The sequence below is a fragment of the Schistocerca cancellata genome, chromosome 3, assembly GCF_023864275.1.
Source record: "Schistocerca cancellata isolate TAMUIC-IGC-003103 chromosome 3, iqSchCanc2.1, whole genome shotgun sequence".
NCBI classification, from domain to species: domain Eukaryota; kingdom Metazoa; phylum Arthropoda; class Insecta; order Orthoptera; family Acrididae; genus Schistocerca; species Schistocerca cancellata.
The window spans coordinates 656,167,616-656,193,353 of record NC_064628.1 but is presented as its reverse complement, the minus strand read 5'-3'; the positions used below and the strand labels follow the sequence as shown (position 1 = coordinate 656,193,353).

Here is a 25,738-nt window from a genome sequence, read left to right as displayed (position 1 = left end):
ACAGGGGTGCAGAAAGTGGCTCAGACCACTTACTGCTAGTGCAAAGATGATAGTAACATCCAAGGGCCAAAGACAAATTAAAGACACAAATATTCCCACGAGGGCAGTGGATACTATGAAATACAATTTAGACAGCTTGAAACAAGAGTCTGCATAATTTCTTTATAAATTATGCTTGTCAAACAAACTGAGGCATTAGCACAAGAAACGGTGGAGCATATGTACCAAGAAATTAAAAAATGGATACATGAAGCAGCATTTGAAGCACTGGGGCAGCAAGAGGAAGAAAGAAAGCAGTACCTACGAAGGTGGACTCAAAGTACTGATGAAAAAGTGAACCTAAAAAATCTTTACTATAATAATTGGTTGAGAACATGGGACAAACACGATAAAGCCTTGTATATCAGAATGAATAGAGAAGTAAATAAAGACATATGCAAAAGGAAAAATGAAACCTGGGAGGATAAATTCAAAGAAGCCAATCAATGCATGGGGGGCACAAAAGTGGTGTCAGTGTGGAAAATGATTGCAGGGCTGAGGAAAGAAGTAAAAGAAAGAGCAAACCTTCTGCTTATCAGTCTGGTAGAGTGGGAGAAACATTTTAAAGGCCTGTTGACAGAAGTAAGGACGGAGTACAAGGAGGTAAGGTGGGAGATATGGGAGAACCAGGAGGGTGAACAGGTAGAGAAAATAGATGTGAACGAGGTACAGAAAGTGGCTACACAAATGGAAATGGGGATATCACCATGGCCTGGAAATGTACCAACAAAATTAGTGAGGTATGGCCCACACATTCTGTATGAATATCTAAGTAAGTTATTTAGTAAATGTATGTGGAGGAAATTCCAGCAGAGGGAAACTTAGCATATCTAAGCCCCATACATAAAAAATGAAGAAAGAAAGTATGTAGAAATTATTGTGGCATAAGTGTTGCTAGTTCAATTAGCAAGCTGTATAGGAAGATTTTAAAATCAGGAATGGAGAAGATTATAAATGAAGTGGAAGAACAAAGTAGCTCTAGAAGAGACAGGTCATATTTAGATAACATCTTTTCCTCGGACAGATCATGGAGAAGAGTTTAGAAAGAAATCTTATGCAGTAATTTGGTTTTAATAGATTTTGAGAGAGCATATGACCCTGTGGCACTAAAGTTATTGTTTGAGGTGCTGTGGTCAGGGAACTGCCTAACTTTACGTAAGAAGCATCATAAACCTCTACAAGTCAGCAAAATGTGTCATTAAACTAGGAAAAGGAATACCTGGAGTGGCCTTCAGGATAACTAAAGGATTGGAACAAGGATGCTGTCTGTCTCCTACAATCTTTAAGATGTATGTGCAGAAGGCACTGAATCTGTGGTGCAGAAAGTGCATGGGTATGAGAACTGAAGTAGGGAACCTGTGTATGTACAAACTTTTTTATGCTGATGATCAGGTTGTTGAACTGGATGTATCTTACACACTCAGAGTTGTTGGAAGAGTATGAGAAGTGGGGTTTGAAAATTAATTTTGAGAAGTCAGAATATCTATGTTGGGGAGAATAGGGGAGTAATCTGGACATTGACTGACATATTATTAAAAGTGTGTAAAGAGTTTAAGTACATGGGTAGTATCCTATCACATGGTGGAAGATATGACAGACATCTAACAAGAGACCATGCAAGAAAGAGTGGTTATCCAAAAATTAAACCCAGTACTTTGGTCCTCAGAAATGAGTTTAAAGGTTAAAACTCATTAATACAAATCCATTGTGGAACCAAGAACAACCTATGGGAGTGTATGCTGGGAACTAACAGAAATAAATAAAAAGAAACTTAGAGCTTTAGAAAAGGATGACTTGAGAAGAGTCTGTAGAATTTCCCTACTTGACCAGGTAAGAAATGAGGAAATAAGAGAAAAAGACACAGACTGATTACAGTATTATGGATAAAATAGAAGGAAGACAGCAAGGATTGTTTGGACATGTCAAAATAATGGATGAAGGCAGATGGCCAAGAGAGTAGTTTTATGGCAACCTCCTGGAAGGAGAAGTGGAAGAATACAGAAAGTGGTATTCACAAAGCAATGGAAAGAAGGAATGGAAGAGGATGAGGAAGAATGGAGATATCTAGGGAAGGCACCAGGCAACATAGATGCAGGATGCTGTGACAGCAGTAGGGTCCTCACAACAGACAAGCAGGATTTGACTTTCAAATATGCCTTGTATGTGTGATTAAGGAAATTTTTGAAGAAAATTCTATAAAACACAAACATAAAGAACAAATATTTCTGAGTCTGTTATGTGAGGATGTCAAGTCCAAAAATAACTGCCTGAGAAAAGCGAATTCACAACTTTAAGGGAAACACGGTTCACCAATAATCGTTAAAATGAAATAACAAAATAGCAGATTAATACTTTTCACCCTTTAAGACATTCTGAACAGAGCTCTGTACCGTACTTTGTGCTCTAAAGCAATGTACTTCAGTGTTGAATTTGGAATTTGAGAAAGTAACAAAACAATCCCATTTGAAATCACTTAATGATGCACTGTGGAGAAGCAGGCAGTTAACTGTTTCACAAAAACTGTAGTGATGAAATGTGTGGACCAATAATTTATATTGTAAATTCTTCCAATTTTGTGTACAGATAAGGTGATCTGTGTGTTTTTGAGTAATTGGGATTGTATGTGATAAGAACAATGCTGATACATTCTTGAGAAGTTCAGATCATGCAATTGCATGAATTGTGTAAAAATAGAATTTACTTTGAGTTTAATGCTTCTGTGGCTACTTAATGGTGTTTAGAAATTAAGAGATCATTCATTTGGAGAGAAAGGAAGGTTTGAGGATGGGGCTGTGCCTTAAAAATCAACTAAAATCTTACTGGGATATGAGCACCATACATTATGAGTCCAGTGTCTTAATCAATGCACCATTTCCCAGTGAATGAGGAAATTTAGAAGTAATGAAATATGTGAAATATAAACCAAGTTAAGAGACTGTACACTAAGTTAAGAGACTGTAAGGTGAATGTTCTAGGGCATGGCACAAGGATATTGGATAGACTAAGATGTGATTCCAAGTGTTTTGCCATTCCATTTGTGCTGCAATATGGACACACTATTTCTGACAGATTGTGTCTCTTTCTTCAACCTTATGTGTAGCAGAGATTAAAAATCTCAGTTGAAAATAAACCAGAACAGTAGTATAGTAGTATGATGAAGTAAGCAAAGAACTAAAAAAAATATCACAGAAATGGTTCATACTATTTATGAATTGCACTGACAGATACAAAATAGAGAAACCAATTACAGCATGAAAAGATTAAACAAATTTGTTGAAGTGATGTGGAGACAGTGGCTACTTAAGATGAGAAGACATACCATGATCATCAAAATATCCAAATGATTTGCTTAGGCTGCATACAAGGCAGAGAGTTACGTATTACATACATAAAATATTTGTTTTTCAGTCTGGAATGTACTGTACAGTCTTATAGCCAGTCTATACAATTTTAACTTTGCATACAATTACACTACACCATTGTAGGGGGTTGACTGAATAATTTTGAAACAATTTCCTATGCAGAACAGATATTTCTTATGCAATATTATCATTTAACTTCAAGTATGCACTAAAACTAACATGTGGCATGTTAATTACCAGTACAGATTCCTATAATGTTCAGCAGCTCTGAAAAAGTGATTGAAAGACAACATATTTGAATCCTTAACAGTAAATTTAGAATCATTAGACTTTATGTACTTACTATAAAAGTGAAATAATACTAAGGTGGCAGACAAGAAGAAGATACAACTTTCAGATTCAAATTCTTCCTGCTCTTAAATATCTGAATTTCCATTCAAGAATATCTTACTAAAGTATTTTGCTTATAAAATATTTCCTGGCTCTATTTACAATTGACTTAAGAAATAAGGTACATATTTTAACAACAGCAATAACAATTAATATTATTATTTGCAATGAAAGACAGTTTTTATGACAGCACAAAAATCCCCTTTTCATAAAGCATTGAATTAATTAAAAATATCTCTTCCAAGTAACTTTTTAAAAGACACTCATTGATGGCGTTTAATATATGTCAATAATTTAAACGTTTTGTTTAAATTTTTAGTTACCAGTCATTATTCAGTGCTTATTAAGTAAAGAATTATTGTGGAATGATAAATCACAGCTAAGCTTAAATAAATGTAACAACATTCGAAAATGTTATTGTACATACATATATCTTCAGTAAATATATGACGACAGAGTTCTTTAATCTTCATTTGACGATAATTGTTCAAACACCACATTCAGAACTTTATTATTTAACCAAGCATACCACTCTCTCATACATTTACAAAACAGATGCTCTACTCTCAGCCGACAATATAAAAATGGAGGGCAGTTTGTTTTAGGGCTTAGAAATAACAATAAAGCCACTTACTCATATGGCTTTCAATAAATAAAAAATTCATAGTGCAGTATAAATATCCAGTCATATGCAGCCATTAACACCTCTGCAGCAACTTCACCGACTGAAGTGCCCGAGGTCAAACTGACATGTACAGCACTATGTACATAACTTCCTTATCCAAAGGAACTTCTCTTTGGAGTATCCTTATATAAGAAATATGAAACTTTTACATGACTTTCACACTGAACTTGTTTTGTTCCATAATTAGGAATGTCGCACACAGGACTATTTCCTGATTTAACATGAATTTATTGTACAAAATAGCAACAATATGGTGAAAAACAGAGGTGTGCCTCTGACAACATAACTCTGAATTGCATAACTTTGAACTTTACTTCCCGTATTTGTGCTTCTATGTTAGGTCTTTCAAGACATAGTCAGGTCTTGGAAGCCTGTATTGCTTACGTTGGACCCTGCTTTTAAGGGCCCGACCCCCTCCTCAGAGAGTGGAAAGTTTTTGTCAGGTGCCATCTCCTGCATGAACTGGACTTACATCCATGTTGAGTGATGTGGAACTTTCTGGCTTCTGTAGTTGACTTTCTGGCTGTACGGCAGTTGTACATACTGACAGAGATGGTGCTGCTGGGAGAACTGGGGCAGTAGCTGCTAGGTGCTCCAGTTCAGCTGTCATGTCTCCAAGTTCTGCTGTCAAATCTAAAGCCATGCCTCCATTAGGCAACAGCTCTTCCTCATCTTCATCCTTCCTTGCAGCAACCTATTCAAAAGCAAAAATTATTAGGCTCTTGCTTGAAATGGAAATCACTGTCATCTGTAAATTTATTAGTTACTTAGACATGTCACATACACAGCCCATCTTCTCTTTAATAACTGGGGACTGACATACTTGCACTTAAACTAACTTGCGCGCACACACACACACACACACACACACACACACACACACACACACACACACACACACACACAATGTTGATGTTTTTATTTTTGATCTCTGATTATCAGCCTCTCATCTGCATTACCTAGGCTAAAGACAATATGAAATTTACATTACACAGAGCTATTTATCAAATTTTTAATAAAACCATGAAGAGAGAAAATGGCTGGCCACCACATACTTTCAAGAGGTGTAACTCATGTAATGTTGACAGATTTTTCACAACAGGTAGGTCCTTCTTAGCATAGGGTTTAAGTGACCTATATTCCCAACTCCTTTTCCCCAACTTCCATGAATCCATGCTTCCCCCCCCCCCCCCCCCCCCCAATCATCTAATTACTGACACACACTATGTGTAAGTAACCTAATACTACTTCTGTAATGTATAGAAATGTTCTTATGTTAAAGACAATGATATTTATACGTTTATTTGTTTGTCCTTTGTATCAGATACCACTGATGATGGGTTATATGCCTGAATACCAAACTGGCAGTTAAATATTTTAGGCTGCAACTACAGCAAGATGAAGCACTATCTTAAGAACTTAAGGTATTATTATGTGAGTGCATTTGAAATGTGAAATCACAGTTATACCTCACAGACAAGAAGGGGGTTGGGGAAGAGGGGGGGATGCAGACAGTCAAAACAGTGGGCTGCTTGAATGTGCTTCAAAACCATTTAGTTTGCATATAAAGTGTTCATTGAAAATGAGGTCATTAGAAGCTGATTATAAACTCAAGGATATGAAGTGGAATGATCATACAGGCTCAGTCACAGGTAAGGCAGGTGGCAGTTTCAGTTCATTGCTGGGATACTGGGAAAATGACTGTTGCAAGGAAAGCACTTTTGATAAGCGAGGAATTTGTCAACATCTAACATAAAAATGTGTTAGAAAATCATTTCTTGAAGTATTTGTCTGGACTGTGGCCTTGTACAGGAGTGAAATGTGGATGATTAGCATTTCAGCAAAGAAGATAATAGAAGCTTTTGAAATGTGCTGCTACAGAAGAACAGGTTGGTGAATGGAGTAATTAATGAGGAGGTACTGAAATGAATTGGAGCGAAGAGAATTTTATGACACAACTTTGCTAAAAGAAAGGATCAGAGGATAGGACACATCCTGAGACATCAAGGAATAGTCAATAAGGCTTGAAGGGAACTCACTCAATTTTTTTTTTTTTTTTTTTTTTTTAGAATTTAATGCTGAACGTAAAATTTACAGTAACTCAAAAGTCAAAATTTTTGAAAAGAAGGCCCTTTTCACTTTCTATTCCAAAAATTATAGCTATAGGAATAGTATGTTTTTAGGTTGGTTAGTACCTCCTTGTGCATGTGGCAAGAGCAAACCATTAATGCTTATTTTCCCCAGGGCAGCATGTCAGGTGTTAAAGTGTGAACACATGGATACAAAATTGTCAGTCTATACAGACAGGTGTAGTTTATTTAGTGATGCTGTTACGGCTAAGCAGGAAACATCAGGTTGCAAAGTTTGTTATGTGTTTGTGGAAAGACTGCTTGATATGAATGGTGGGGGTGGGGGAGGAAACTTTGAGATGTGTACATATTAAAGTACTAAAAATAGAAATATCTGTGCTTATACCTGTTACACTCTGGATATATATTAACAATTGATAATGGCTTACATGCTACTTTCTCATCTCTCTCTTAGATATGTTAATGTACAAACTTGACTGTGGAAAATCAATGAGACTTTATAACATCAAACTATCTTAACACTGTGAATCTCCAGTTAGTGTTGCCTTATGCTCCCAGGCTTACTAAAATGAGACAGGTTTCTCTCCACTGATTTACAGGACTTAGCAGAACTGTCATCAGTGTACTGATTTTTCTTTGAAAGCCTTAACTAATTTTGGATATTGTAAGGAAAAACACTCTCAATAATCCTTACAACTAAATGGCTAACCTGTTCGTATACTTACATGGAGAGGTCCTCAGTGCTGGGATTAACTTTTTGCAACAACCTGTATGACACTGTTTATTAAAAACCCAGATATCAGACCCTGAAGCCATTCACTCTGTGGTATGTCCTAGCTTACAAGTAAAAGGCGAAACAAAATTTAGCCTGCCACTCTAGAGCAGTGGTCATCAAATTATTATTATTATTATTATTATTATTATTATTATTATTATTATTATTATTATTATTAAAAGAGCTAATACTGACATTGTATAGCAACACGCGGGACCACATGGGAAAGATGGGAAAGAGGGTGGGGGGTGGGTTGGTTGGTTGGTTGGTTGGTTGGTTGGTTGTTTGAGGTTTATGGGACCAAACAGCAAGGTCATCAGTCCCTTGTTTCAAATAGGCTCCATTCCGCTAATGGGACATCTCAGTAAAGTCAGAAAAATAAAACGGAAAATGGTAAAAACGTAAAAGGGCAGTCATGTTGTCATTGGTAAAAAACAAAATGAGGGAAGTCGGCAAGAGAACGAACCCAACACTATGCTGAAGCAGCATAGGCAAGACCACCTGTGACGTAAAAGGTACAACTGATAGAATGTAGAAAGTACGTATGGGAATAGAAAGACTAACCAAGCCTTAAAAAAAGGGTAAAAACAGAGTAAAAGGGGAAGAAAAGAGGATTTCGGTCAGGGAGGGGAATCAGAATCTCCGAACACAGCTTACAGTGGGAGACACCCAAACACTCACCGTCCCTGCCCCAACACCAGAGAGAGATTAAAAACCTTAAAACTGAGAATAAAAACCACTTTCCTGGAGGAAACCGAGAACCAGAGAGACCATCCGGGAATCGTCAGCCAACATCAAAGGTAAACTGTGGGGGGAGTCTGTACTTAGCACGCAGAGCCAAAAGAAGGGGGCATTCAACCAAAATGTGGGCTACTGACTGGAAGGCTCCACAACCACATAGTGGGGGTGGCTCATCATGCAAAAGAAAACCATGGGTCAGCCTGGTATGGCCAATGCGGAGACGACACAGTGTGATCGAGTCCTTTCGGGAGAGGTGAAAGGAAGAACTCCACGGGCCTGGTGTCACCTTAATTGCACGAAGTTTATTAGACAGGGGAGTAGCCTCCCAAGAATTGGCCCATGACTGTGCGAAGCGGGATTTGATGTGAAGCCGTAAATCCACTGCAGGAGGGGTTACAGAAAATGGGGGGTAAGTGACTGCTCCCCCAGCCAAACAATCAGCGAGCTCATTACCCGGGATACCCACATGGCCAGGGACCCAAAGGAAGTCAATGGAACAAGCAGCACGGTGAATATCAGCGAGATGGTCATGGATGGCAGAGACCAAGGGATGGCGCGAAAAACACCGGTCAATAGCAAGAAGGCCACTCATCGAGTCCGTACATAACAAAACGCGGTTGTGTTGGGACTGTTTAATAAAGGTAAGGGCCTGGGAAATTGCCATCAATTCCGCAGGAAACACCCCACATATAGGTGGCAGCAGATGATTTTCCGTTCTGACAGAGGATGTGAAGGCATACCCCACATGATCAGCAGATTTAGAGCCATCATTGTAGAAAACAAAAGCATCCCGAAACTCCCATAAAATTTGGCGGAAAAAGGAACGGAACACCACCGGGGGGATGGAATCTTTCGGACCTCGCCAGAGATCCATCCGAATTCGAGGCCGAGGAACTAACCAAGAAGGGGTAGAGGGGAGGGAGCGAGGAAGACAGGACAAAGAAGGAAGCTGAAAATCACGGCAAAGAGACGCAAGGCGCAGCCCAACTGGTAAACCCGCCCGAGGGCGGGAGTCGGGTGGGCGACTTCCATGGTCTGGGAACAGGATAGAATAGGAAGGATGAGTGGGAGAGGAACGGATACTGAGTGCATAAGACACCAGAAGCTGGGACCGCCGAACAGAAAGGGGGGGGATCCCAGCTTCAACCAGGAGACAATCAACAGGGCTAGTAGGGAAGGCACCGGTGGCCAAACGGGTACCACGATGGTGGACTGGACCCAGCACGTGCAGTGTGGAAGGAGCAGCTGAACCATAAACTTGACAACCATAGTCCAAGCGAGACAGAACTAGAGCACGATAAAGACGGAGGAGGAGGGAACGGTCCGCACCCCAAGAGGAGTGGGCAAGGAAGCGAAGGACATTGAGTTTACAGCAACATCCTACCTTCAGGAGTCTGATATGGGGCAGCCGAGTGAGCTTGTTGTCGAAAAGAAGACCCAAGAAACGAAACTGTGGGACCACAGGCAATCTTTGTGCAGCGAGACAGAGCTCTGGATCAGGATGGATCGTAGTACGGCGACAGAAGTGGACCACTCGCGATTTTAAAGGAGATAATTGAAACCCATGTGAGAGGGTCCATGCAGAGGCATGCCGTATAGCTACCTGGAGCTGCAGTTCTGCAGATGCCATCGAGGAGGCACTAACCCAAATGCAGAAATCATCCACATACAGGGCAGGGGCGACCAAGGGACCGAAAGAGGCCACAAGTCCATCGATAGCAATGAGGAAAAGAAGGACACTCAAGACAGAACCCTGTGGGATGCCCGTCTCCTGGGTCCATGGAGAACTAAAAGCAGTACCAACTCAGACTCTGAATGACCGATGGATCAGGAACTGGCGGATAAAAATCAGGAGTGGGCCCCGAAGACCCCACTGATGAAGGGTAAGTAAGATGTGATGGCGCCAGGCCGTGTCATAGGCCTTGCGAAGGTCAAAAAACACTGCAACCAAATGGCGGCGCTGGGAAAAAGCCTGCCGGACTGCGGATTCCAAGCGGAGTAAATGATCGATTGGAGACAGTCCCTCTCGAAAGCCACACTGGTAAGGGGACAATAGATCCCGAGATTCGAGGACCCAATTGAGCCGACGGGCTACCATCCGTTCAAGTAACTTACAAACAACATTGGTCAAACTAACTGGCCGATAGCTGTCAACAGATAGGGGGTTCTTACCAGGCTTAAGGACAGGAACCACAATGCTATCCCTCCACTGAGAAGGGAAGTCACCCTGGAGCCAGATACGGTTAAACACCCAAAGAAGATGTTGCCGTTGCGGAGCACTGAGATGTTGAAGCAGTTGGTTATGAATGGAATCTGGGCCAGGGGCCGTATCATGAGAAGATAGAGCAGAAAGAAATTCCCATTCAGTAAAAGGTTCGTTGTAAGATTCTGACTCACAAGGGGTGAAACATAAGGTGGAAACTTCAGCCCGCTGTTTTTGATGAAGGAAAGCAGCTGGATAGGAGGCTGACGCTGATGCCACTGCAAAATGGGTCGCTAGATGTTCTGCAAGAACTAATGGGTCCATACAAAGGCCATCTGGGAGGTGAAGGCCTGCGAGGGTGGACTGCCGATGGCAACCTTGGAGAGAGCAAAGTGTAGCCCATACCCATGACAGAGGGACAGTAGAACCAAGGAAAGAAACGAATCGTTCCCAAAATATCCGCTTGCTCTGTTTGATTAAATAACGGGCTTTAGCGCAAAGGCGTTTAAAGGTAGTAAGGCTGGCTACGGATGGGTGCATCTTAAAGTGTTGCAAAGCTTGACGGCGATCACGGATGGCAATGGCAATAGCCGTATTCCACCACGGGACTTGCCGGCGACGAAATAGTCCAGATGAGCGCGGGACAGCAAGGCTAGCAGCGCGAACAATCGCGTCAGACGCGTCACATAGGACATCATCAATACAACCCGACAAAGAGGGAGAAAACACGACCTGTGCAGTGTATAGAGGCCAATCAGCGCGTTGGAAAGACCAACGAGGCAACCTGTCCATCGGGGAGCGGGAAGGGAGCGTGATAATCAACGGGAAATGGTCACTATCACAAAGGTCGTTGTGTGGCGACCAGTGCAATGAAGGGAGGAGAGAGGGAGAAGAAAGAGAAAGATCAATGGCAGAAAAGGTACCATGACCGGCACTGAAATGAATAGGGGAGCCATCATTAAGAAGGCACAGGTCGTGGTCTGCAATAAATTGGTCTATAAGAAGACCTCATCTAGATGGAAAGGCACTGCCCCACAAAGGATGATGAGCATTAAAATCCCCGAGGAGGAGGAAGGGAGGAGGGAGTTGCTGAAGAAGGGCGGTTAAGGTAGCAGGTGTAAGAGTCCTGTCAGGAGGGAGATAAAGATTGCAAACTGTGACTGCAGAGTCGAAGTGGACCCGAACAGCAACCGCTTCCAATGTAGTTTGAAGAGGAATCCACATGCTAGCAATGTCTGTACGGACCAATGTACAAACGCCACCAGAAGCCCGCAGGGGTCCGACCCGATTTCGACAGAAAACACAGAAAACACAGAAACCACGGAGGGTCGGTGAGTGAGCATCAGTAAAATGAGATTCCTGGAGAACCACACAAGCTGCAGAGTAGGACGTAAGAAGGGATTTCAATTCCGGAAGGTGGCGATAGTATCCATTACAATTCCATTGGAGAACCACAGAACGATGGTTTAAATGGGGGCTGAACACTTTAAATCCAGTCATACCGCCGGGTCCCCACCCGTCACCGACAACGGGGTGGGGGGGCTACATCATGAACGACAGGTCAGAATCCGGTTGTGAAGTCGGGGAAGGGACCTCCGGTGACACCAGAGGCTCTTTGTCCCGGGACTTATGTTTCTTCTTCCGTTCAGGCTGAGATCGAGGAGGGCTGTGTGGCATGAAGGAGCCAGCTGCAGCAAGATCAGGAACAGAAAGAGACCGGGCGACCTGGGGGCCAACAGACCGCGGCTCTCGCGGTCGTCGCGTGGCAGCAGACCTTTGGCCTGGAAGGTGCCGGGAAGGGGCATCTCGGGAGAGGCGCCCTTGACCGGCAGACACCGAAGGAGTGGGACACTTCTCTGGCTGGGGAGGGGGAGCAGCGCCCAGAGGAGAAGGTGTGGGAGCCGCAGGGGAGGGGGGGAGGAGAGGGGTCCGGGATGGGGGTAAGGAAGGGGGAGGAAGGGGTGAAGATGTAACCAAGACGTAACTAGATGTCATGGACACAGGGTGGAGTCTTGCATATTTCTTACGGGCCTCTGTGTAGGTTAAACAATCGAGGGACTTATACTCCTGTATCTTTTTTTCCTTCTTATATACAGAGCAATCTGGTGAATGTGGAGAATGACTACCATGACAATTTACACAGACAGGAGGGGGAACACAGGGACTCCCCTCATGGAGTGGACGTCCATCGTCACCACAGAGAGGGGCCTGTGAACAGCGGGGAGACATGTGTCCAAAACGCAAGCACTTAAAACACCTCATAGGAGGTGGGATGTACGGTTTCACATCACAGCGATAGACCATAATCTTAACTTTCTCAGGGAGGGTATCCCCTTCAAAGGCCAGGATAAAGGCACCAGTATCAATACGATTGTCTTTAGGACCCTTCTGAACACGCCGAACAAAGTGAACACCCCGCCGTCCGAGATTGTCCCTAAGTTCCTCATCAGTTTGAAGGATGAGGTCCCTGTGAAAAATCACACCTTGTACCATATTTAGAGACTGGTGGGGGGTAATGGACACAGGTATTGTGCCAAGATGGGTACAGGCAAGAAGGGCTGCAGATTGGGCAGCTGAAGCAGTTTTTATCAGCAACAAACCCGACCGCATCTTGCTCAGGGAGTCCACTTCGCCAAACTTGTCTTCAATGTGTTCCACAAAGAATAAAGGTTTGGTATTTGTGAAAGTATCTCCATCAGTCCTGGTGCAAACTAGGTAACGGGGGAAAGGTTTTGCCCCTAGCCGACAGGCCTGGCCCTCTTCCCAGGGGGTAGCCATGGAAGGGAAGGCCAAAGGGGCAAGAGAAGCAGCACTTGAGGAATCAGTTCCATGCAGAGAGACGGCCGCAGAAGAACGGCCAGAGTTCTGGACCCGTATGCGTTTCATTTGCATAGCGTCCGCCCTGATACCACCCACTCCGATCAGGGGCTCTCCTCATGGGCGCCACCCAGCCACAGCAAGGGCCGTCTGGCACGGCGGCCATTGCCAGGAGTTCCGATGCTCCAGAATGACGAGCAACCACTCCAAGGCATGCATGAGGAGGTCACAGCTCAGGTATCAGAAGTGTGATCCCTGTGTGTTCAGGGGGCTCAACCAAAAGGGTACATAGCGACCCCACCACACGGGCTGGCTACCGTGCTGGCTATGCACCCTAGCATCAGACAACGACGTGAAAGAAAAGATGGAATGTACTAGGAGGGCGCACGTCGGAGACGTCTCACACTACGGAGGAGAAATTTTGTAATGGAGGTCAAACCCCAGAGGGGGACCAAGGAATGCCAAAAGGAGGAGATGATTATGCAACAAAGCCAAATTAGAAAACCAACAGAACCAGGAGGATAGCGGGGCCAACATAAGCAAGGACACAAAGAGAGGGAGAGGAGAGGGCGAGGGGAAAGGAGCAAGGAGGGGAAGGGAAAGGAAATGCAGCCCTGGAGAGAAAGAAGGCTGCAATGGCTCGGGGCCCCGTGCTCGCCCCGCACGTATCCACAAAAGAGTTGTGGACCCCCGGGGGGGTTGGGGGTGGGGGTTGAGGGGTAGGGAGGAGGGGAAATGGCCACTCCAAGATATATTAAATTTTTAACGAACCATAGTTATTGATAGATGTTTGCCATTTACAAATTTTCAATCTCCAATTATAAGGTATAACACCAAATACTTTTAAGTGAAAAAAATTAATAAATGTTGAAACTACATGCAATTATCTGAAAGATTATATTGTAATCTGTTTTCCCTACCTAAGGAGGTACTGTGGCCAGAGCCATTGCAACAGGACCCAACGTATGTTTGTCTGATTTCTATGCACATTCTCTATTGTCAGAAAAAAAAAAGCCAAGTGGCTGTAGTAGACGTTTTCAATTGGACTTTTGTACTATGGGAAATTAATTAATTCAAAGTTGTCACAAAAGGACAGAATGCTGGATGACAGCTCTGCATATAAAAGCATTTATAAGTCAGTTTCATCTGTTATATTACAAGTGTCTTTTTGAATTAACTAACTCTTTTTGATGTGAACACCTTGACCACTTTTCTTGATTGGCATTAGTGTTCCACAGAAGAAACTATCAAACTGAAATAAATGATAAAGAACTACATTTGTAGGCCAAACTGTGTGTTTAAACACTGATATTGTGAAAAAAAATTCAAATCCTGTCACAGTCCTGTAAGTTATTTTTTAATTTTTATCAAAATGACTTCCATCATTAGTTCTCTTCCTTTAATTGATTCAAATGTGATGTTTTTAGAAGGAGAGAGTTATTGTTCAAGAAGAGGACCTCTTTTTAATCAGAAAGACTGATGAAGAGCATTTGTATGATGAGGTAAGCCTTTCTATACTACTATCTGTTAACTTTCAGGTTTTCTTGTCCATTACTAACACAAAAAAATTTGTTCTTTGCAGTGTACTGGTTGGTGATGAAGACATGGATGAATGTTTTAACCCATCCACTTTTCAAGCACCTCCATCGACATACATTCATTACAATACAAAGCAAAAGCAATTGCCTTCACTGAAGCCCGTTGCAATTATTCACTAAGAAGTATTCAACAAAGTGGTTTCTCTCTTTTACACAGAAAAGAATACTTGAGGAAATGGAAACAAGATGTCAAACAAGGAGAAACTAAATCCAATAAGCTGTGTTTAATTGATACCGAATATTTGAAAATTTAAGGATGCTTGGACGTGCCACAAACAAGTGACAATGCATACACTGCAACGATGGGCAGTACTATTGCTGTTACATATTCATCAGAAAACTTTTCATTCTTTGCAAGTGGGACCTGGGAAAAGAATTTTAAAATAAAACACAGAATATGTTAGAGAGAAAAGTGACTAAATTCGTCAATGCAAATAATGTAGCAACACTTTAAGAAACTGTAGAAACAAGCAGAACAATTCAGAATACAAATAGTGCAGATAATGGGCAATTACAATCCAAACCTTGCTCTTAATACTGATCACATGGGTTGCAATTACGTGTCAACATATCATCGAACACTGGAGTTTTGGCGCGCAAAAACAGTTTTGGCGCGCAAAAACAGTTTTGGCGCGCAAAAACAGTTTTGGCGCGCAAAAACAGTTTTGGCGCGCAAAAACAGTTTTGGCGCGCAAAAACAGTTTTGGCGCGCAAAAACAGTTTTGGCGCGCAAAAACAGTTTTGGCGCGCAAAAACAGTTTTGGCGCGCAAAAACAGTTTTGGCGCGCAAAAACAGTTTTGGCGCGCAAAAACAGTTTTGGCGCGCAAAAACAGTTTTGGCGCGCAAAAACAGTTTTGGCGCGCAAAAACAGTTTTGGCGCGCAAAAACAGTTTTGGCGCGCAAAAACAGTTTTGGCGCACAAAAACAGTTTTGACGCACAAAAACAGTTTTGGTGCAAAAGAGAAATTTGACGAAAACTACACATTCATATACAGTGGAATATGCTTTGACATTTGTCAAAGAATAGCTGCCACACGTGTTCTTATGTATGTAGAAAGTCGCAAAAAAATCTGGACCTACGGTTTCTAAAGAAATTGAACATTTGGAATTAGAATACAGAAATACTGTTGTCATCTGAAAATCAGGAAAATTAACAAAAGAACTGTACAGACAATATTTGCAATCTGTCATGAAACTGTACATCAAAGAAAATTACACTTTGTACTAGACGATTCATGGAGTGGTCAGATGGACAACAAATTATACGATGACATATTTGTGAACAGTGTTGGAAAGCCTTCGTTCTATGATCAGTGCTGGGAAAGCTATATGCACTGTGAAAATTATTCATCTAAAGTGTACTTCCCCCTGTCAGTCATGTGACATACATTTTTACCATTGGGTGAAAAAATATTGTAAAAAAACTTAAGAGCACACTTGAATTACTTCAAGGTAAGCATGAAATTGCTAAATTTGAAAACATAATCAAAAGACATTCAATTGTTCATTGGATTATGTGTGCATCAGTCTTTTGAAACATGCTAAGTTGTGACTGATATTGATTGAAGTCAGGTAATGAAAAGACAATATTTCATAATATCAATTAAGTGTACTTCTTATTGAATTTGATGAAGAAACAATGTGAATGTAGAAAGCCAACTTTCATATTTTGTCTATTGTGAGAGAACAATCTGTGTTTTAAACATTTATTTGAGTACTAACACCTGAAAAACTGTACATCTCAATGAAAAATAAATCTGTCAATTGTCCAGCAATTTTCAGATGAGCATCCGCCAGTGGAGACTGCTAGTTCACTGTGTTAGCTTTATATCAAAAAATTGGCACGGAAATGCTAGAGCATTGGCGGCAGTCACAGGAGCACCTTCTATCAAAACCTGCACCCTCTGCAAATGCTGTCCCATCTGTGGTGAGCAGGTGCATGCATAAAGGTGATACTACATGTCCGCCCTCTGTCTGAATATGTGCTTGCATTGCTAGAAACAAACGTTGGATGTTGCCAGACGTTTCATTATGAATAAAATGTTTTCTTTCAGAAGGAATTAGAGTGATTACTGGGTCTGAAGCCTTGTCTAGTTGAAAGCTGCCATCATGATTTATAAGGTTTTGTGCTAGACGTATTTCCACAAACTCTTTAATTACTGAATCCCAAAAAGATTTCGCCAGGGCTAAGATTTTTGTGGCAGAATAATCCATAGTGTGTACTGTAGTAATACAATGCACAGATATGGCCAACTTATTGGGCTGCGAAGGGCAAGTGTGGCATAGATGTACAATGCACCTTTCACTTGCTGTGTGTATCTTCTGACCTATGTACACTTTGCCACACTTACAAAGAATTTTGTAAATCCTGACCGTCCACAGACCCAGATCATCCTTTACTGAACAAAGAAGGGCACTAATCTTTCTTTCTTACTTTCTTACTTACTTTCAGTTGACGTTTCCTTAGGATCCTGCGTACTTCCGATGGAAAGTTGCTTACTTACGGAAGGAACACCCTGGACTTGAACAGTGCCTTATCTTCTTGATGTTATGGGTGATAACTTTTCCTCCATCTTAGCACAGTACTAATCTGGTATGGACAGTAACCATTATCTTTGAACCCTGACTGTAGATGTTCTTGCTCTTTTGTAAGACTGCCTCCATTAGAAACAACATGAGCCCAGAGCACCAACGTTCTAAGGATACTGGTAATTTGTGAATGGTGATGGCAGCTCGACACTTGCAGATAAAGGTCCATATGTGTGGGCTTTGGTAGATAGAATGCCCTAAGAGCCTATCCTCTCTCCTAATAACAAGGACGACCAAACATGGTAAGCAACCGCTCTTCTCTATTTCCATTGTAAACTGGATGATGATGTAAATTGAGTTCAGATGTTGCAAGAAGCGTGACAGTTCTTGTTCGTCGTGGGGCTACACTATAAAAGTGTCATCTACATGCCACCAGAAGACTCTCAGCTTAAGTTCTGCTGAATCAAGTGCCCTTTCCTCAACATCTTCCATAAAAAAGTTTGCTACTGGAGAGGAGAGAGGATTGCCCAGGCAACACAGTCAGTCTGCTCAAAATATTTGTTGTTGAATAAAATGCGCATTGAGGAAACAACATGATGAAAAAGTGATGTTATATTGGCCTTGAACTTATTGCTGATGAGTACAAAGAGTCCTTAAGAGGAACCTTAGTGGAAAGAGAGAAAACATTGAAGCTTACTAGTAAGTCAGTTTGACTGAGTTGAAGTGATTTCAGTTTATTAATAAAGTCAGCAAAGTTGCATGCACGTCCCCACAAAAAGTTGCAGGAGAGAGGCGAAATGTATTGCCAAATTTTATGGGGAAAGGGGGGAGGCATCAATATGACTGACAATCAGCCATAAAGGAACCTCTTTTTTAATGAATCTTCGGAAGATCATATAGCCTGTGTGGCACAGAACTATGAGGCCTTAATCTTTTGGCCACTTCTTGTAGAACAGAAGAAGAATCCAGCATTGCTGATGTTTTCCTTTCCACTTTCCCTGTGGAGTCTTTGTCAATCTTCTGATACATTCGTTCACTCAGCAAGCTATAAGCCTTCTGTTCATAAACCTCATGTGGAAACAGCATAGTGGTGTTTCCCTTATCGGCTGGTACAACCACCATGTGAGCAGCTTCTTGTAGCTTTCGTAGCATGGGCCTTTCAATGGCAGAAATGTTGCTCATTTGCAGTGGAGCTTTAGTAGGTACATGGCATTTTTCATGTCTTCATAGTTCTGTGCCACCCAGGTTATATAGTCTTCCGAAGATTCATAAAAATGAGGTTCCAATACAGCTGATCGTGGGTAGTATTGATGCCCCCACTTACGATATACCAATATATCTCATCTCTCTACTGAGACCTTTTGCGAGGAAATGTGGGCATCATGTCAACACCTCTGCTGACTTTATCAATAGACTGAAATCACTTCAACTCAGTGAAACTGACTTACTAGTGAGCTTTGATGTCATCTCACTTTTGACTAAGGTTTCTCTTATGGACTCCTTGTCACTCATCAGCAATAAGTTCATGGTCGATATAATAGCACTTTTTCCATCATGTACTTTCCTCAACCTACTTTTTATTTAACAACAAATATCTTGAGCAGACTGATGATGTTGTCATGGGCATTCCTCTCTCCTCTTCGATAGCTAACGTTTTTATGGAAGACATTGAGGAAAGGGCACTCGATTCAGCAGAACTTAAACTGAGAGTCTTCTGGTGACATATAGATGACACTTTTATAATGCAGCCCCATGGTGAACAAGAACTGTCACGCTTCTTGCAACATCTAAATTCAATCCAAAAGAACATTCAGTTTACAATGGAAATAGAGAAGGGCGACTGCTTACCATTTTTGGTCATCTTTGTTACTAGGAGAGAGGATGGGCCATTAGGGCATCCTATCTGCCGTAAGCCCACTCATGAGGACCTTTAGCTGCAAACGTTGAGCTGCCATCACCCTTCACAAATTACCAGCATCCTTAGAACATCGGTGCATCGGGCTCATGTTGTTTCTAATGGAGACAGCCTTACAAAAGAGCAAGAACATCTAAAGTCAGGGTTCATAGATAATGGTTACTGTCCACATCAGATTAGTACTGTGCTAAGGTGGAGGAAATGTGACCAACCACATCAAGAAGATAAGGAGACTTCAAGTCCAGGGCTTTCCTTCTGTAAATCAGCAACCTTTCATCTAAAGTAGGTGGGATCCTAAGGAAATATCAGCTTAGAGTAATCTTTTGGCCACCGGTGAAGATTAGTGTCTTTCTCGGTTAGGTAAAAGACAATCTGGGTCTGCAGAAGGCCAGATTAACAAAAAAGCTTGTCAGTGTGGCAAAGTGTACATATGTCAGACAATATGCACAGCACATGGAAGGTGCGTTGAACATGAGCACCACACTTGCCTTTTGTAGCCCAGTAAGCTGGACACAGCTGAACACTGTATTACCTAGCAACACTATGGATTATTCTGCCACAAAAATTATGGCCTGGCGAGATCTTTTTCAGATTCAGTAATTAAAGAGTTTGTGGAAATACATCTATCAAGAAATCTTATAAATCATGATGGCAGCTTTCAACTGGACACGGCTTGGGACCTGGTGATCACTCTAATTTCCTCAGAGAGAAAACATTTTATTCATAATTAAACATCTGGCAACATCTGATGTTTGCCTCTAGTGATGTGAGCGCACAATATGACAGTGGGTGAACGTGTAGTATCACCTTTATGCATGCACCTATATGCCACAGATAGAACAGTATTTGCTGAGGGCATGGGTTTTGATAGAGGATGCTCCTGTGATGGCTGCCAATGTACGTTTCCACGCCAATATTTTCTATAAAGCTGATATTGTGAACTAACAGTCTCCAGTGGCAGACACTCACCTAAAGATGGCTGGACAGTTGGCACCCGGAATATTGTGGCAAGAAGTCTATATGATCTGGCTGCAATCTCGAAACCTCATAGAATAAAAAAGTTAATACAATGGTTAAAATGAATTGGCAAAGGATTAGAAAATTTAAATCATTACATCAGAACCAAATACAGTAATTGAAGAAAATTAATTGTGGAAGTCATTCTGATAAAAATAAAAAATTGAAGGATTTGAATTCACCACCTTCGATTTGCCAGTCTAGTATGCTATCCATTACACTATGAACTTAGTCGAAAATGTGGCGGTATTATGATGCCTAGAGCAGCAGGCTGTTTTTTTTTTTATTTTTTATTTACTTGCAAGCGTGGGTCTGCCATGGTGAGTGGCTTCAGACTGTCATACCTAGGATCCTAACCTACACCATCATAAAATGGTTGCAAAAAGTCGATCTCATCACCTGAGACCTCTACTTGTTAGCTACCTATTTAAAATTATTTTGTTGAGAGAACATATTGACATGAAACTTTCCTGGCAGATTAAAACTGTGTGCCGGACCGAGACTCGAACTCGGGACCTTTGCCTTTTGCATACAAGTGCTCTACCATCTGAGCTACCCAAGCACGACTCATGCCCCATCCTCACAGCTTTGCTTCTGCCAGTACCTCGTCTCCTACCTTCCAAACGTGAGACGGAGACCGGGTGTGAGTCGTGCTTGGGTAGCTCAGATGGTAGAGAACTTGCCTGCGGAAGGCATAGGTCCTGAGTTTGAGTCTTGGTCTGTGCACACAGTTTTAATCTGCCAGGAAAGTTTCGTATCAGCACACACTCCGCTGCAGAGTGAAAATCTCATTCTGCAAACATACTGCCACTTAAAGAAATTTACTTCAAAATGTGCTAATTTTGTGTATCCATAATATTTCTGTATCATTTAATACTCCTGGAATGTTTTCAGTTCCATTCCACAGTTAACGTGGTTTAGTCTTGTCTACTGGCAACTCACATCATGAGCTCCATCTCACTGTGCATTTTGCAGTGGCAACACACACTATGGGCTCTGCAAGGGGCAGAGTTAGAAACGATCTTTGAGAAGGACTGCATGGAGGGATGGGATGAGAATAGACAAAAGGAATAGAGGAGGACTGTTAAAATAGTTTTAGATTAGAGCTAGAACAAGGAAAACAGTGAAAGAAAGCGATTTTTGATGTGCAAATTTGCATCAGTTATTGCCTTTTAGGTATTACAAATTGTGAAGTAATTTTAAATATTTAATTCATATAATTTTTATATTAATTTCTGTGTGTGTGATGGCTTGTGACTAGCAGAGATGATTTGCATTTCCTCATACACTGCTATACATAAGAATAAATTAAAAACAAAATTACTGCACTAAACCTTGAGGATTGTTTCAGAGTCCTGAAGTGCTTGCTTTGCTAAATAACGTTCCCTCTTTATCTTCAGCTCAAGACTTTCTGGTATGTCAGGTACCAAGATGTCAATCAGTCGGCAGATGCCAAAGACAACATGCTGAAAGCACAGATAAAATTCCTTTAGTATTAATATCTTATTAAAACGTGGTGTTGTTCATGAAACTTAAACTGCAGAATCAGTAATACAGCCTTAGAGTGAAGGGGTACTGTACAATTTAAATTCTGCACAAAATTGATAGTCAAATTAACATGCTAATTTAATAGAGAGGCACTACCAAATTAAGTACTTTCTCTTAAGTAGTTCCAAAAATAGTGTGTGCTACAGATTTCACTCTCACTCTCACTGTCTTATGCTGTACAACTATGAGTCACAGATCTCCAAAGTGGAGTATATTAAATCAAACTATCCTAATGCTTCAAATTAGAACACAATCTCAGAAATGTTTTGGGAATAAAATGTTGTTCATCTTCTTGTGTGATGTAAGCTAGATGAGGAAATCTATGACATTTCCTCACACAACTTCATCTGAAGACAGTAGCTACATTCCACTTTATTTTTTATTATATTACATATGTCAGAAATTTCTGCTAAAGTAACAGAGCTATATGGTGAGAGTGAGAGTTCATATCGGAGGGATAACAAATGATATGGCACTGAAGCCGTCAGATTTTAAGCGATTGTGGTACCGAATTGCAGAATGGTTGTCGGCTGCCACAGACAAAGCAACAATATAATTTTTTGTAGTGGCTTCCTTTCAAATGTGCTGGAAGCTATGAATCTTCACACAGAAGTAAATTTAAACATTTTGGATGTACAACCATGTGGAAATTCAACAAAAAATTTCTTCTCTCTCTCTCTCTCTCTCTCTCTCTCTCTCTCTCTCTCTCTCTCTCTCTGTGTGTGTGTCTCTGTCTCTCTGTCTGTCTGTGTTCCTTCAACACATTTTCATTTCTTTTGTGATCCCATTTAGTGTAAAAAGCTGTTCTCTTGAAGAATTTCATTTCATAAATTGTTAGTCTTTTCCCATCTTTTGCTTTTATTGTCTGCGCTCTGCTGTCCAGTGCAGCACAGCACAGCTCTCGCTAAGGTCTTATAAAGGCATATTCTGGTGTGCTTTGGACTAGGGAAGGCTTCATTACATCATTAACAACTCCCTTTGTTTTGTATACCTGGCAGTTATTTCTGTTAGGTCTGTTTCTTCCAGAAAGGACAGTTTGTAGTGTAAATAAGTGGAAGTGTTCACTCTTTCCAGAATTCTATTTTTGAAATTGATCTTATTTTGTACTGGGTATTTTGCGTAGAAGGCCACAATGTTTGCTTTTTTGATGTTCATGTCCTTGCTATATATCTCAGATATAAGCTGTAAATTGTGGACAAAACACTGCAGGTCATTCTCTGAAGATACTATAAGAGGCAAATCATCAGCAAAAAGTAAAGCACCCAACTATGAGTTCCTATTCATTCGAATGAAGCCAACTGGCATTTGTCTTTACTGTCAGACAATTTTATCCATACAAATAATGAACAAGAATGGTGACTACCAACATCCTTGTTGTACTCTAACATGGATTCTGTACCACTTTGATAATCTGTCTACATTCTCGATACAAATTAAATTTGTTCTGTACATTTTGTATATACGGGTGTTTGAAAAAGAACTTAGTCTTAAGTATAAATTTAATGGGGAAATTAATGAAGAATTACAGCAATGAGTACATATTATGAAAGAGAATTCCTTCAGGCTTTGTTTAATGTTCAACATGGGATCCATTTGTTGCCTTTCACACATCGAGATGAAATTCCACTTCTCGTAACATATTCACCAACATTTCAGTTGTAACTGTTCCAACTGCCGCAACAATTCTTTCCCATAAATGATTGATGTCTCTGATCTTTTCACTGTACACAACATTTTTTATGTGACCCCAAAAGAAAAAGTCCAGTGGGCCAGCTCTGTCTATCCACCTTCCTGGAAAGCGACTGTCAAGAGCTGCACACACATGGTTACTGTAATGAGGTGGGGGGCCGTCTTGTTGGAAAAACACAAGCCCCTTTTTCACCTCAATATCGCCCATGTGGGGAAAGATGTACTCTTGTCAGTTTGTCACAGTAAACAGCCCTGTTTATTGTTTTTTCTACAAAAATTAAAGGACCACTCACATGGTCTTTTATCAAACTGCACCAGACATTGACTTTGCGAGAGCCACATTGATGCTGAATAACTTCATGTAGATCTTTCCAGTATTTTTTACATAAATTCTGTCAAAGATTTGGGCCCAGTCATTGATGATGTTACAGTGACTTTTATCTTTAATAAACAAATATAATATTTCATGTTTAATTAGGTTGGTTTGGCCACGATGGTGAGACTAATCAGTTACTACCATTCACGTATCACAATAAATAAAGTTATTGGCCTCTAAAAAGTTGTAAACAGCTGCCAGTACCATCTCTGATTCTTTTGGGAATGTTGTTATGAGGATGAGGTTAGAGACAGACATCACTAACTCTGGATAGAATGTATCAACATACTCTGATAAAAAGTCAGATCTGAGATTTTTATATGCAATGATAATTGTTATTTTTAAAAAGCTTAATACTTGAAAACTGTTCAGTGAGGACTGGAATAGTTTCTGATAACAGTTTAGGAGTCTTAGCATTATTAAAGTAAACATTTACAGTTTCAGTAACATAGCACAATACTGAAGCAGCAGTTCAGCATACAATTTCTAAAGGTATGGTGACTGGAACGTCCCCCTGCCAACTGATGACAATTCTAATGAGAATAGTGATTGTCTGAGAACAACATATGACTACTGTTATAAATAAAGAGATGGAACTGAAAATAACACAAAGCATGGGTGAAATACCTCAAAAATGATGACAAAGGCAAAGCGCACAGCAAGCAGTCTCCAAAAAAATGGTGTGTGACTACCAGTCTCATCTCTGAATCCACGATAACGGCACTGTTCAGTTGTATTCCCCTTTGGAGCATATGCCAATGTGAAATTCACGTATCCAGTCAGATCCCAATCATACTCGTACTGATACAATAATTTGGGTAAAAATTCTGAAGTGAAAGCAATGAGGAAACCCTGTAACAACAAAGATTAGAAGAATTATTGAGTGCCTCATTAGTGGTGTAATATTATTACAACTTGGCATTTATTATTTATTGCATTAATGAAATTCTTATTATTTTTTTCTTAAATTAATATTTCAACATAATCTTAATGTGATGCCATTGAATACAATTGATTTCAGTGAATGACAGAACATAATTAACTTGAACTGCAACTCCTGTTCATTAAAAAATATAATAATTAGAATGAGATCTAAATATACACATAGATCCATGTGCATACCTCATTCCAAAATAAATTTCACATATAGCCATCTAAGAATGTTCCTTTGCACTTTCCACCAGTCCACAAACAAACTTTGTTCACCACAAGCTTGCTTTCTTATAAACTTTGTGCTTAATGCAGATGACAGATACAAGTGTGCAAATGCCTGTAGTCACAGATAATAACTGGCACTACTTCCGATGAACCATGTAATAATGATTAAAAATTTAAGATTTAATGGACTATTATAATGATATCTTTCTGTGTAACTATAAAACAGGTAAAAAAAGAAAAAATGTTTGAGATTTGATGGTAATAATGATCATGAAAATGTTAGATCTTGTGATAAGGTGTATGTACAGCAAATATGTAAGAACCTCAGAATTACAGGGATGGGGAAAGTACCAAGTTGCATAGGAGCAGAAAAGTACCAAGTTGTATTGGGGCAGAAAAACAATGGTGGAAGGAAGATTACAAGACAATGAAATAAAGTGGTATGGTAATTATATATAAAAAAAAGAAGTAAGAAAACTGTAAGGAGGAGGCAAGACTTTTGAGACTAGCATGCTCCAGTAGGCATCTTGGAAATTGTTTATACGAAAGGAGGGTTTAACAAACAAATGCTTTGTGGTGATGACACGTTTTAGTGTTTCTTAATTTTTTATTTTGTTTAAGGACCCCCCCCCCCCCCCCCCTACACGCACGTACACATTATCCACCAGTAACAAACTCTAATGGTAATGAGCAACCTTCAAATTAATAAATTAAAATTTGATTTTTTGTTATAGTCACAATATGTTTTTCAGTGTGTTGTCACAAATATCAGAGCATTAAATATGATGAATTTGCTATCTCATGT

General features: G+C 40.6%; 1 protein-coding gene across 1 annotated transcript in view; it reads right to left on the bottom strand.

Moving 5' to 3' along the window:
* Positions 1-4,097: 4,097 nt before the first annotated feature.
* The window catches only part of LOC126176487 (anoctamin-7-like), a 272,929-nt gene continuing 251,288 nt past the window's right edge, over positions 4,098-25,738 (bottom strand). Inside the window, exons 15-17 of the mRNA XM_049923641.1 lie at positions 24,403-24,627; positions 21,497-21,628; positions 4,098-5,170 (exon numbers count right to left, since the gene is read on the bottom strand). Coding sequence (XP_049779598.1) covers positions 4,916-5,170; positions 21,497-21,628; positions 24,403-24,627 — 612 coding nt within the window. The 3' untranslated portion in view covers positions 4,098-4,915. The remainder of the gene's footprint in view (positions 5,171-21,496; positions 21,629-24,402; positions 24,628-25,738) is intronic.